This window comes from Leuciscus leuciscus (genome assembly GCF_965113295.1).
Source record: "Leuciscus leuciscus genome assembly, chromosome: 25".
Lineage (NCBI taxonomy): Eukaryota > Metazoa > Chordata > Actinopteri > Cypriniformes > Leuciscidae > Leuciscus > Leuciscus leuciscus.
In genome coordinates, this window is record NC_138724.1 from 27,906,676 (window position 1) to 27,920,076 (window position 13,401).

A 13,401-nucleotide genomic window follows, 5' to 3' on the forward strand; every position below is an offset into this window, starting at 1 on the left:
ATAATATAAATCTTCTTTACTATCACTTTTTATCAATGTAACACATCCTTGCTGAATAAAAGTATTGATTTATTTCAAAAAAAGAAAGAAAAAAAATTACTGACCCCAAATTACTGACCAGTAGTGGATATTGTTGTTACAAAAGATTTCTATTTGCTTCTTTTTTTACTTTTTTTTAAACTTTTTCTTCATCAAAGTATCCTAAAAAAGTATCACAGGTTATGAAAAAATATTAAGCAGCAGAACTGTTTCCAACTTTGATAATGAATCATCATATTAGAATGATTTCTAAAGGATCATGTGATCGACTGGAGTAATGATCCTGAAAATTCAGCTTTGCATCACAGAAATAAATGATAATTTAAAGTATAATAAATTGAAAACCAATTATTTTAAATTGTAATAATATTTCACAATATTACTGTTTTTTTCTGTATTTTTGATCAAATAAATGCAGGCTTGATGAGCAGAAGAAACTTCTTTCAAAAACATTAAAAATAGTAATGTGTCCAAACTTTTGGCCAGTACTGTATATATATATACACATTTACATTACCGTACAAAAGTTTAATGTCATTAAGAAGTCTCTTCTGCTCACCAAGGCTGCATGTATTTAATAACAAATACAGTATAAATAGTAATATTGTGAAATATTATGAAAAAACTTTGTTTTTATTTGAATATATGTTAATATGTAATGTATTCCTGTGATCAAAACTGAATTTTCAGCATCATTACTCCAGTCTTCAGTGTCACATGATCCTTCAGAAATCACTCTAATATGATGATTTGCTGTTAAAAAACATTTCTGATTATTATCAATGTTGAAATCAAAGTTGTGCAGCATGATAGACTCCAAAATGCATTGTTTTATGAAATTTTACTGTCATATCCTATTTGAATGTCATCCAAAAGGAAACAGGAACATGAGTCTGTGTAAAAGTCAACAAGATGATCCAATAAAAGTCAGTGTCAACAAACCTGTAATTAAAGCCCAGGCTGAATGATCACTGGGGAACGTGACCTTTTGTCTGCAAAACCTGTTGCATAAGTTTAGGCCATAAAAACTGGTCAGAAACGAGCAGGTGAAAGATTACAGAACCGTTATTTATTAGAGATTAGAATTACATACAGAGTTCCTCTAATCAGACACATGCTCCATTACAGCTCAGAAAAGTGTCATACATTCATTCATCCAGACTCTCGCTTTAGCCGTCGAACGCATGCTTTTGGATCCCATAACCCTTCAGAATAATACAGCTCCAAAAATATAGAAATAATCCCGGAGGCCAACAAGAGTTGAGGTCAGGCTTCTGGTTTTACACGTACAAATCTGAAGAGGGCACTAAAAATACAGTAAACAAACATCAGGGTGCCGGTAATTCCCAGCATCCTTTGTGCTCTCTAGTGCAAAGAGTAACTAACTACAGCAATTAAACAGAACGACAGATCAAGCCATACAGTAACTAATAAGGGAGAATAAAAAGGGTTGCAGGGTTATTTTTAAAATCAGTTGCACTGGTAATCAAATCCCAAAACTTGTGTCTGTCGCTCATTTAGCAAAGAACGTACTTAATCAATAAACCCATAAAACCATGGAAGTTCTTCATGGAAGAGTACGTCTGCAACAAGGACTCGATGTTCTTCAGCAGTAAAACCATTAAAAAGTCAAAAAAAAACTTTCAAATTGGTCTCAAGTCTAAGTTACCAGGTTTTTATGTAAAAGTTAATTTGTTATTGTCCTCCATCTGGGTTTTATGTTATACGTCCTTATGCAAAAAAAAAAAGGGAGCAAAATTCGTTTAATTAAATGTTTATATCTTGCAGCCAATAGTGAGTGATCATGCATCCCTGATCATGCATTTAACTTATATGTGTCAACATGAAATCACAACTAACCCAATCTACTTTCTTAAAGAGGCTGTATGTGGAATTCAGAAACCCTTGTTTTTAGCGACACTAGTGGCCGTTGAGTGAACTGCAGTCCGCAACATATCGCGCATGTTCGTAACGTCCAAGAGAATAAACGTGATGATTCAATGTTGATATGAGTATGTCAGCACAAGCCTCACGTCGACAGATGAGGTCATTAAAATGACACTGTTACGATATTTGATTAAGATATATCTGAGATGTGAGACATTATGTAGCCCCGCCCTTTTTCAGCGCGGCGCTCGTTGTCATTTGTCTTCCGGTCTGTATTTTCACAGCGATCTTGCGTATTTATGAATGAACGGCTCGTTTTAAAATCTTCCCGGTCGACTGACATTTGTTAAGACATCTGCTTTAAACAATACAATCCTCATGTTAACTTTCGTTAATTTTATATTAAGTAAATCCACTTCAAAAGCGAATTACTCCTGGACAGCAATGCCATAGAGATATACAGAGCGACCGCAAAACCGTAAGTTCAAAGACAATATTCTAAAGATGGCGGCGCCCTCGTTTCTCTGGCGCATAAGGTCTATAGTTTGAATGAATCCCTTTTTCTTTCTTTGCGTGACACATTGACATTAATGTACAGAATGGCTCTTTTGGCGCTATCCTGAACATAAGAAATCACTTCATGTGTCATTGAACGGAAGTGTGGCTCGCGGGAGCGCGTGACCATCACATCCTTTGGTTTTTCCCGGCAAAAGCGTCCCGAGTCCTTCGCATAAAAATCAATCGACAGGCTTTCATAGGCAACTTAGGAAGACGGGGAACTGGGGAAGGCCTCGTCTTTAAAGTTTCATCACAAGCTGTTCACACCTTGGCAATAAAACAGCGATTAATACATGCAAATTCGCACATATAGCCCCTTTAAGACGTGTTCCTGGTCTTATTATGAATGATTCAGCAGTGCAAGATATTCTAAAGAGAAAAAGTGATTTGTCTTCGTGATCTTTCATCAAAATTAGCTTTAGCTCAAAATTCACCCAGTCAGTTATTGTTTTAGGTTACTGTTGAAGGTAAAACATCTTTTCTAAAACCCTACAATAGTTCATTAAATGCTGGTGGTTTAAACTCATTCTGGTCTGAGTTTATTCTGGAACGCCCACTTTTCACCATCCAATCAAATCTGACTGAATATCCCGTTTCCCTGGTAAATGTGTCACATTATTAAATTAAAACCGTTGTGAACAGCGTTTCATGTTGACTAAAAGGAATTCATATACATATTTTAAAAGAGCATGCACGCAGAACCTCAATCATAATTCAAACCGATTCATTATTTATGTTTAGGTGTTTTTTGGGGGGTCAAGCATAGCAATTTTAACACTTAAATGTCATCATAATGATCATAATTTGGGGTCATGCAAGATCGTGATGAAGACAAAAACATGGGAACATGGTTTCTACTTGAAGTGTTTCAGCGGTGGGTTTTTATTAGGACAGAACAGACGCTGGACGTTCATGAAGTGTCCTACAGTAAGCAGCAGGCTCTGAACATGGTCATGCCCGTCGATGATGTCACCTGTAACGAGACGCTCTCATTGGCTGAAATGAAGAGCACGGAGCCTCGTTTCAGAGTGATGTCAGAGAGGGCGGCAGCAGACGTGGCGACGGCGTCTCCGTCGATGACCAACAGGATCCCGGCAGATTCCAGCGCGCTCACAGTGTACTGATGCTCTGAGGCGGGGATCTGGAGAACAACACCAGGGACATTAGTGGAATGTTTAATGTTATGTTGATCACAGACACTAGGAACATTATTATGAGTATAATATTACTTGAAATTTAATATTAGAGCTGCACAATTCTGGATAAATTGGAAATTATGATTCTTTTGTTAAAAAAAAAAGAGATAATGATTCTATCATAATTCTGAACCGACAACTAAACAAAATAACATGTAATTTACTAGAGGTTCTGACAAAATGTTCATTGCTTAATAAATGATCAAATTTATTAGATTTAAAAAAAAAATCATATTCAATGAATGATTCAATGACTCACTCATAAATACATCTCTTGTTTCATTACTGGATGATTCAGCATTTTTGAATGAATCTCTTGAATGAATGATTCAATGACTCACTCATAAATACATCTCTTGTTTCATTACTGGATGAATCAGCATTTTTGAATGAATCCCTTGAATGAATGATTCAACGACTCACTCATAAATACATCTCGTTTCATTACTGGATGAATCAGCATTTTTGAATGAATCTCTTGAATGAATGATTCAACGACTCACTCATAAATACATCTCTTGTTTCATTACTGGATGAATCATCATTTTTGAATGAATCTCTTGAATGAATGATTCAATGACTCACTCATAAATACATCTCTTGTTTCATTACTGGATGAATCATCATTTTTGAATGAATCTCTTGAATGAATGATTCAATGACGATTACATTATTAGCAGTCTCTTGTCGCCACCTACTGGTGTAATAATGTAATTGATCTCCGTTTGAAGAATCAAGTTACTTTCAAAAGGTGATTTGCTCTATTTTGACCGCTACCATGTTTATATCCCAACTATAAACTTTTATCCCAGTAATTCTGTGATAATATGGAATACTGTAATACAGAAATAATGATCCTGCATGGTTGAAGTGAAGCTGTTTCATTTCTATACATGACAGCTGCTCTCTATGGGATCGTGATGAATGGCGTACCTGTATTCTCATGACGCTGAAGTCTGGCACAGGAGGGTCGTAGAGGTAGACGCAGGGGTCGCTGTTGTCCCGCACGCAGGGGAAGATTTTGGCACTGGCCGGAGCCGGGCTGTAATTCAACATCTCACACAGTGTGTCCACGTCTATGTATTTGGGAGTCAATCCGGCACGTACGGTGTTATCAGAGCACGCCATACACTCCACACAGTCTGCAGGATTCAGAGGACCATTAAACATCCAATACACATGACTGAATATTATGCAAATTAATAAATATTAAGTGAATAATGTATATATTTCACAAAAAAGTATGACACAACCTACATGGAATAACTGAAAATTAAATTCATATTATTGGATTATTAAATTAATATTAAATAATATATTTCACACACACACACACACACACACACACACACACACACACACACACACACACACACACACACACAAAAGTACAACCTAAATGGAATAAATGTATATTAATTAATATAATTCACAAAGATCACAGCACATCCTAAATGGAATAAATTAATATTAATGAGTGTTAATAAACATATTTCACAAAAAGTACAACTACACAACCAACACGAAATAAATGCATATTAAATGAATATTGTGGATTATTAAGTGGATATTAATAAATATATTTCACAAAAAGTACAACGACACCACCTACATGGAACAAATGAATATGAATGAACATTAAATTAATATTAAATATATTTCACAAAAAGTACGACTACACAACCTATATGGAACAAATTAATATTATGGATTATTAAGTGAATATTAATGAATATATTTCACAAAAAGTACAACAGCAAAACCTACATTGAATAAATGAATATGAATGAACATTAAATGAATATTAAGTGTATATTATTGAATTTATTTCACAAAAAGTACAACTAAATGAATGCATGGAATAAATGAATATTAATGAACATTAAATGAATATGTTTCACAAAAATTATAACTTTTATATAATAATTACAACTCCACAATCTGCTCAAAGAATGATTTGTGAATATTAAGCAGAAACTACAATACTACCATTTACATTTTTTAAATATTGAGTTTTTTCAGACTTTGTCCAAGAAACATGTTTAATGAGTAATGTGGTGACACCTGACCTCCAGACAGATAGGCATGAGGCTCGTTTGCTCCCAGAAACATGGCTTCCCCCGGCCGCAGCACCATCCGGTTCAGGAAGTAAATGGAAAAGCATCCGATGTCCCCGGGATACTGGGAATGCAGTCGGAGCAGCAGCTCTCCGTTACTCCTGGAGGTGTCTTTGCCTGCAGCCTCTGGGACAAAACAACACGTTCAAGATTGTTTGATTTATATAGCACATTTAAAGACAGCAAGCACAGCTGACCGAAGTGCTGAACAACACAAAAAACGAAGAAACACACATTCATGACAGAAGCTCACAGTGAATTGAAAGCCAAGAAAAGAAAAAAAAAAAGAAGGTTTTATCCTCCTGGGACCCAGGAATAGACTTTTGTCCACTGTAGTGGACATTATGTAACCTTACATAAATCGGACTACTTTTCAAATTGTATTTCATAAACCAACATCTCAGGAAAACGTTATGGGGTTTCAAATCAAAAAATGACTTTTTGTTACAGAACAGGGCATTGATTTCATGTCCACTGTAGAGACATCAGGACTTACATCATGCATTATGGGAGACACAACAAGTGAATATGGAAATAAGTTATGCATCAATATTCCTATGAAATATTAGATAATATTATTAAAATGTTGCTATTTATTACTCCAATTATCACACTTCTTTTTTCATTAAATGTTGCTCCAAGAACACATTAATGTGCGCATTAGATATAGTGTATAGATGCATTGCATTGAATGGGAATATTAATTTATGGCCATTTTACCCACCATATTGCTTAAAATAAAATGGTGTATCAATTAATTCCGTTATATCTTTCATAACATAGTTGAGAATCATCTTTATACAAATTTGAGTTAAAATAAATCCTGAAACCCCAACATTTATTGGTGATTGAAAAAAAAAAAAATCCCATTGTTTTTGCCTATACATATAATTTCATCTCATTTTATTTTTTAAACAACAGAGTCCTGGTGTCACTATAGAGGACATAGCATAACATATGAATAAAATATAAATTTTAAAAAAAGGTTGTTGTTTTTTTAACCATTTGTTTCTTATGCTCTAGTCTAAACAATGTGATGACATGAAAAAAAAACTAAATTCAAAATGTTTTTTTTTTCTGGGTCTCAGGAGGATATAAATCAGTCTAAGAGACGATTTAAAACAGTTAAAGCCTGTGCCGATCTGATATACGCCGGAAGGGCCGGCAATAGCGAAGGCTCGATCTCCTCTATGCTTTAATCCTGATCTGGGGAAAGAGAGAAGTCTCTTTTCACCAGAGGCCGGTTCCACAAAGATACACTTTGACTATGGCTTAGATATAGTAGATAGTCAGACTTCAGATAGACATCTAAATCAGACCGTTACACAAAGCACTTAAGACTCTGACTATCTTAAGTAGGACTACACTGCAATGCATTCTGGGTAAATTAAGACACTTTTCAAAACAAAAAACATGGCGGATCGAGTAAGCGCATTCAACCGCTCAGTGCAGTTTACCCCAGCGGATAATATGTGTTTGTTGGAGGAGTGTAACAGTTACAAGGACATTTTACTTGGGAAATTTAGCGGAGAATGTAGTAATAAGAAGAAATGTTTAAATTATGAGCCATTTTCCCTTTTCTTTTGGCTGTTTGTAATGCAACTGATTGTTACTGCTGGTTGCCAAGGTAACATAGAGTCTTAGACCTAAGTTAGCCTGGGGGTAAGGGGTCTGGGGGGTAAGTTAGCCTGGGGGGAAGGTGTCTGGGGGGTAAGTTAGCCTGGGGGGAAGGTGTCTGGGGGGTAAGTTAGCCTGGGGGGAAGGTGTCTGGGGGGTAAGTTAGCCTGGGGGTAAGGGGTCTGGGGGGTAAGTTAGCCTGGGGGGAAGGTGTCTGGGTAGGTTAGCCTGGGGGTAAGGGGTCTGGGGGGTAAGTTAGCCTGGGGGTAAGGGGTCTAATTTTTTTGGTCTAAATTAAGTCAGTCTTTATTTTTGTGAAACAGTCTAACTTGCATTAGACTAGTCTATGAGCAAATTTTACACTTGTCTAACACTATAGACCGGTCTAAAATAGCTTTGTGAAACCGGCCCCAGATCTCAGATTATGTGTGGGATTGTGTAGATAGAGTGGATTATTTAAGGATTTAAAAACAAAAAGCAGAATTTTAAACTCAATTCTAAAATGCACAGGATCAGCACAGGTCTTGAATAGCATGTTTGATAATGTGCTGGTTTCCTCTCACCTTCCTCTGAGATCCGCTTGACCAACATGTTGAGCTGATCCACAAACAGCTTCTTCTCACAGTTCATCATTCTGGTGAAGCATTTCTTCAGAGCGAGAGACGTTCGGTCCGAGTCTCCCACAGCGCTCTGGAGCTCCTCGGCGGCTTCAGTCCCGATCAGCGCACGGAACTCTGGGACATCTGAAAAACAGAAGCACAGACCTTCTTTAGTAAATCAGTATTCATATGAGCAGCCAAGACACTTCTACTGCGAAAGGTCAATCAAAAATGTTCAATGCTAATTTTTTGCATGGTTTGAACTAATATTTACATTTAATATTTACATTTAATTATTTAGCAGATGCTTTAATCCAAAGCGACTTATGTATGCTACTGATATTGTATTGATGTTCTTAAACAAATATATATTTATATAAATATATATATATATACACAAATATATTTAAATATATTTTATATTTAAATATTTATATTATTTATTTATTTTTTATATTTAAATATTTATATTATATATATATATATATATATAATAAAATATAAATAAATAATATAAATATTTAAACATAAAAAATATTATTATTTTTAAATAATAGAAACATTTAAATATATATTATATATATATATTTAAATGTTTCTATTATTTAAAAAAAAGTTATATTTGATATATTTGATTAGATTTATAGATTGATAGATTTCATAATTAATTTTTTATTAATAATTTTTGTTCTCTAAACTTAATGAACTTGCTTAGTAAAAAAAAAAATTCTAGTACAATTTCCAAAAAATGATTCGTATGAGTACAGTGAAGTACGAAACAAAATCATGTATAATATACAGAAGTTAACAATGATTCAGTATCAATGGTGATTAAACAAACACTTCCATAATTTTAAAAGCTTTAGATGATTTAAGTTAAAAAGGCTGCAATTCACATAAAAGTCCTCTGTGTGCAACACATTAAACTTCTGCAATATGACATATTTCCAGGTGTCGGGATATTCAACGAGAAAAACATGATAATAACAATGTAAATGGGGTGTAATTTTGAGTTATACTGTCACATATTTTATCATCTCCAACAGAAAAGCAGCGTTATCTCGTATAGTTCATTAAACACTCACCTTTGAGGAAGCCCAAGATCTCCTCCATTGGCCGAAAGCCGCAGAGCCCTTCGAAGCGAGTGAGTGCGATGGCCATCTCCGGTTTGTGGTTGTTGTCTGGGTAATGTTCAGGAAACTGTGCATGGAGTCTGGCAGCCAACTCCTGTCAAGAGACAAGGACAAATGAAGGGTGCTTTCACACTGGGCTCGTTTGATCCGAGCCCGAACGCGTTTGTTCCCGGCGCCCCCCCGCAGCGTCGGTCTGGTTTCACACTCAACTTGATTCTATCGAACCCTGGTGTGTTTGCGAGCATCTTACGTCATCGCAAACGTGCACGGCACATGATAGACAACAGAACGCGGGTCAAAATATTGTGTTTTTTATTAATTCGGTTCTATAATGCGCAGCTGAGTGAACAACACAGGTTTACTGTGTGTGTGTGTGTGTGTGTGTCGCATAAAGTGGCTTTCTGCTGCTTTCAAACGGACTCTTTTGATGAGACAGTGGATTTCCATTCATTTGTGGCCCAAATACACTTCAGGCTCACTTTCGCTCGAACCCAAGGCAAATCATCAACACTATCATCCCTTACATGTGTTTTATTTAAAGGGGTATTTCACCGCTGGAAAGATGAATGTGTATTTAAATTGGGTCATTTATGTAGTAGAAATGTGAAGTTATTTTAGAAGTTGGTGCCATCTAGACTGAGAAAAGCCAGAAAATGTATTTTTGGCTCATGTGGATGAAAGACTACAACTCCCAGAATGCACTTGCTTCGCTGCCCTACGAGGACACTCCCAAGCCACGCCTACCGGTTACAGAGGGCAGTGTCGGGAGAAATGATACAACTAGGCTACTAGTTGACTCGAAACTGAAAAGACGGTGTTTTATCGTGAGATCCCCCTATGGGCGGGTTGAAGACATGCGGGACGAGCTCCTCCTATTGGCTGTAGTCTCTCGCCTCTGAACAAAAGAGCCTCTGATGAGCTAAATCATGATTTTTGCGTCATCTGAGGTTTTTGTCCAGACACACAATACAGAAATCTCTCGTCTCAGGGGGACATGAGGGAGGGAAGCACGGTCATTCCAAAATACTACCGGGTTTCTACTGATATAAAGCTTAATGCTAATCGGTGAAGTATCCCTTTAACTAAAACATCATAATCAGCTAAAACGCATGCGCAGGTTATTTTACTTCCTGAACAAGTGCGCACCCGAGTCCGTGTTGCTTTCACATTCACGTGAACCGCGGGATGGTTCGAGTGCAGTCTCGGGTTCGGGACCCCAGTGCGCACCCGGCTCCGCATGACAGCGTTCACATTAGCGATTTCTCATGCGCACCGTTCCCCGTTCCCAACTAAACTGCTAGCGTGAACGCACCCTGAATCAGCGAATCGTTCTGTTCGTACCCGAGCACATTTCTATGAGGGAAACGGTCTCCAATCTCACCCTGTTGGGATGCGCCTGGATGGACAGAGCCGTGTTGACGGACAGCACTTTGAAAAGGAAAGGGAGCTGCCCGTGGAAAGTGTCCTTGACCTTTGACCCCAGGCAACCTGGGAAATCTGCAATCCACTGTCCCAGTGTCCTCTGGGATATCCTGTTGTCTTTGATGAGAGCGTCGCCTTTGGGATGAGCACCCATCCAAAGCTTGAAAGAGCAGAAAACAAAGACGTAATGATTAGAGATTCATTTGGTATCTTATTATTATCTGTTCTTAAAGATGATCTGTATAATGAGATGCATATATATATACATATACGTTTAGATAAGCGGGTGAAGTGCGTAACTTCTGCAGAAGTAATGAAACCAAACATTTTTGCGTTGCGAATGTCAAAATGAATGGTCCTTTAAGATGGTTATTTATAGAACAATAGACTGTGTGACGATATGAACACATGCTGAGGGTTTATTAATAGACTGCCAGATAAAGTGAATGTCAAGCTGACCTTTAAGTGAGCTGCTATTTTCAGAGACACTTGCACTTGTTAAAGTCTGACACACAATGTGTGTGCGACAGCCGCACAATAAAACTGTGGTTCTCTGTCTTGTATTTCATATCAGAATGTGGAAATTGGTGGAAATAAATAAATACAGACTCTTATTTACATTAAAGCGGCCTATTTCAAATGTTTACAATAAAAGTTCTTCCAGGATTTCAGTAATAAAGCTAGGCTAGATCTTTAAAATGCATCCGAAGTGCAACAGTTATCGTACGGCACTCGGCAGTGGTCAAAAAGGATTTAAACAGTGCATTTTTAATTGATCTCTTATTGAGATGTGGATTCGGACGGCAATCAAATCACTGTATGACCTTGTCAATAAACAGCAGGCCGTGGATTTCTACGCAGGTGTTGGAAGAAAAACACTGACATTCTGGATTCAGACGGAAATAAAATCACAGACTAGTAAATGTTGAAAATACCTCACGACCCCATGAGAAACAGTTATAGTCTGAATAGGGCTATTGACACAGTTTGAAAGTCTCTGCATCTTTCGGCTGATGTGTTTTTATTATTTGTATTATTATTAGGGATGCACGATATATATATCGGCCACCATATCGGTATCGGCCGATATATGTTCATTTATAATGTTATCGTTATCGGCCCGATAAGAAAATCTGGCTAAAATATATAAAAGCTGATAAATAATGTATTATTTCCTTCAGCTGAGACACTTCAGATGCGCACTGATCAACATGATGGTTTTGAATTGCTTGAAATATGATTGGAATCACTTCAAAAAAGAAAAGAAAAGGAAAATACAGTTCAGTACAACATGTGCAGCATAATTATAATGAGAAAATCATAATTGTGTGTTTGGGTCATTGCTTTTAATGGTGTGACTTTTGTTTTTCTAATCAGGCTCTCAAAAATTATATAAAAATTTGGATTTAGATTTTTCAGCCAATATATTGTCTTGTAAAATGTTCATATTGGTGCATCCCTAATTATTATTAATGCAGGGGTGTATAATTATAACATCAATAATAATAATTATTGCACAATTTAAAGGTCTATGTGGCTCTCTTCGGCTTTCTCAAAAGCGAGTTTTTATTTTTCATTACAACAAAGTTATCCACGAGGAAGATATAAAACATAAAATTCTCTTTATTTTTTTCCATGACATTTCTATCAGTTTGAAAGCATTTTATATTTAGCTAATCTATATTTTTATACACAGTAATTTGACTTTTTTTTTTTTTTTTCGGGTCTGATCCACACTGTACCTCTGCGTAGGGTTTGCTCTCCTCGATGAGAGCCTGAGGGTCTCCACCGAGCACGAGCCGGGCCACCTCACTGTCCTGGCCCACTTTACCCCAGGCGTAGTTCTGCACCACACAGCACAGAGGAAACACTGCGGACACAGAGACACTGGTATAAAATACGCGTTTCAAACACAAGTATCTGATGTCATATGGATGAATGAATGGGATGAATGGACGTGAATCACATCGATGAGAAACGCTTACACACTCAAATCCGAACAACCGCACAAATAACTAATCCACCCTAACGACACACAAACCAACGATAACAACCAGTCCTGTTTGAACCCGCTGCTTGTCACTGAACGCTTTGTAAAATAAACAATGAAATGTGAAGTGAGATTAAACTGACCTTTCACTTCCGCCATCTCTGCGACGTTAACTGTCACGTAGGTGACGTCACGGCTCGCCAACCAATCACGGGCCTTTAGATGTAAATAAATATAATCATACTGTATGTACATTTTATTTTAAAATGTAATCTAGGCTATTTCTATGAATATCTAAGGGTTAAGTTAAGGTAACAAAATAAGGAGGTTAAATATATAATACATTTTTCTTTTACTTTAATTATATATTCATATAAAAAAAAAATGTCGTCCAGTATAATGAAAATCGATCAACCAATCAATCATTTTTATTTCTAAAGCACGTTTAAAAGCAACACGAGTTGACCAAAGTGCTTTACAGACCCTACCTTAATAAACATATAGACAAACACACCATAAAACACAAAATTTAATGTGTAAAGGGAGACTATTTTTCACACAAAATGAAAAGAATGAAGTATAATGCATTTGTATGACTATTTTTTATTGTTTATAGAACTTCCCCAATAATATGAATAATTCTACAATAAATTATTTTTATTTTTATATCCCATTGAAAAAATTACAACACAATTGTTCAAACTTAACATAGTGACATGGTTGCACTTTAAACAAACAAACAAACAAATAAATAAACAAACAAATAAATGAATGAATAAATGCGAAACTGAAGTTATATTACAAATTACCTTTAAGTTAAGAAATACAATACGTGTCTTTTTG

At 36.3% G+C, this 13,401-nt stretch overlaps 1 protein-coding gene across 2 annotated transcripts; it reads right to left on the reverse strand.

The window, feature by feature from the left end:
- Positions 1-1,086: 1,086 nt before the first annotated feature.
- On the reverse strand, positions 1,087-12,785 carry mpi (mannose phosphate isomerase). Of its 2 annotated transcripts, none has more exons than XM_082160707.1 (8): positions 12,702-12,785; positions 12,311-12,438; positions 10,528-10,728; positions 9,099-9,240; positions 7,978-8,157; positions 5,750-5,923; positions 4,614-4,822; positions 1,087-3,625 (listed from the first exon to the last, which is right to left on the reverse strand). In XM_082160707.1, the coding sequence occupies exons 1-8, from the start codon at positions 12,715-12,717 to the stop codon at positions 3,407-3,409; spliced, it is 1,269 nt and encodes a 422-aa protein (XP_082016833.1). In that variant the 5' UTR covers positions 12,718-12,785; the 3' UTR covers positions 1,087-3,406. The 2 variants fall into 2 exon arrangements, with proteins under 2 accessions (XP_082016833.1, XP_082016834.1); XM_082160708.1 differs by lacking the exon at positions 12,702-12,785 and adding an exon at positions 12,554-12,675.
- Between the last annotated feature and the right edge of the window lie 616 nt (positions 12,786-13,401).

Bases quoted from the DNA above. Each gene is read 5' to 3' on its own strand.
- mpi (XM_082160707.1), bottom strand. The intron at 10,729-12,310 runs GTACAGTGTGGA...TGCTCTTTCAAG, and splicing joins AGAGCAAACCCTACGCAGAG to CTTTGGATGGGTGCTCATCC. The intron at 8,158-9,098 runs GTGAGTGTTTAA...TCTGTTTTTCAG, and splicing joins GATCTTGGGCTTCCTCAAAG to ATGTCCCAGAGTTCCGTGCG.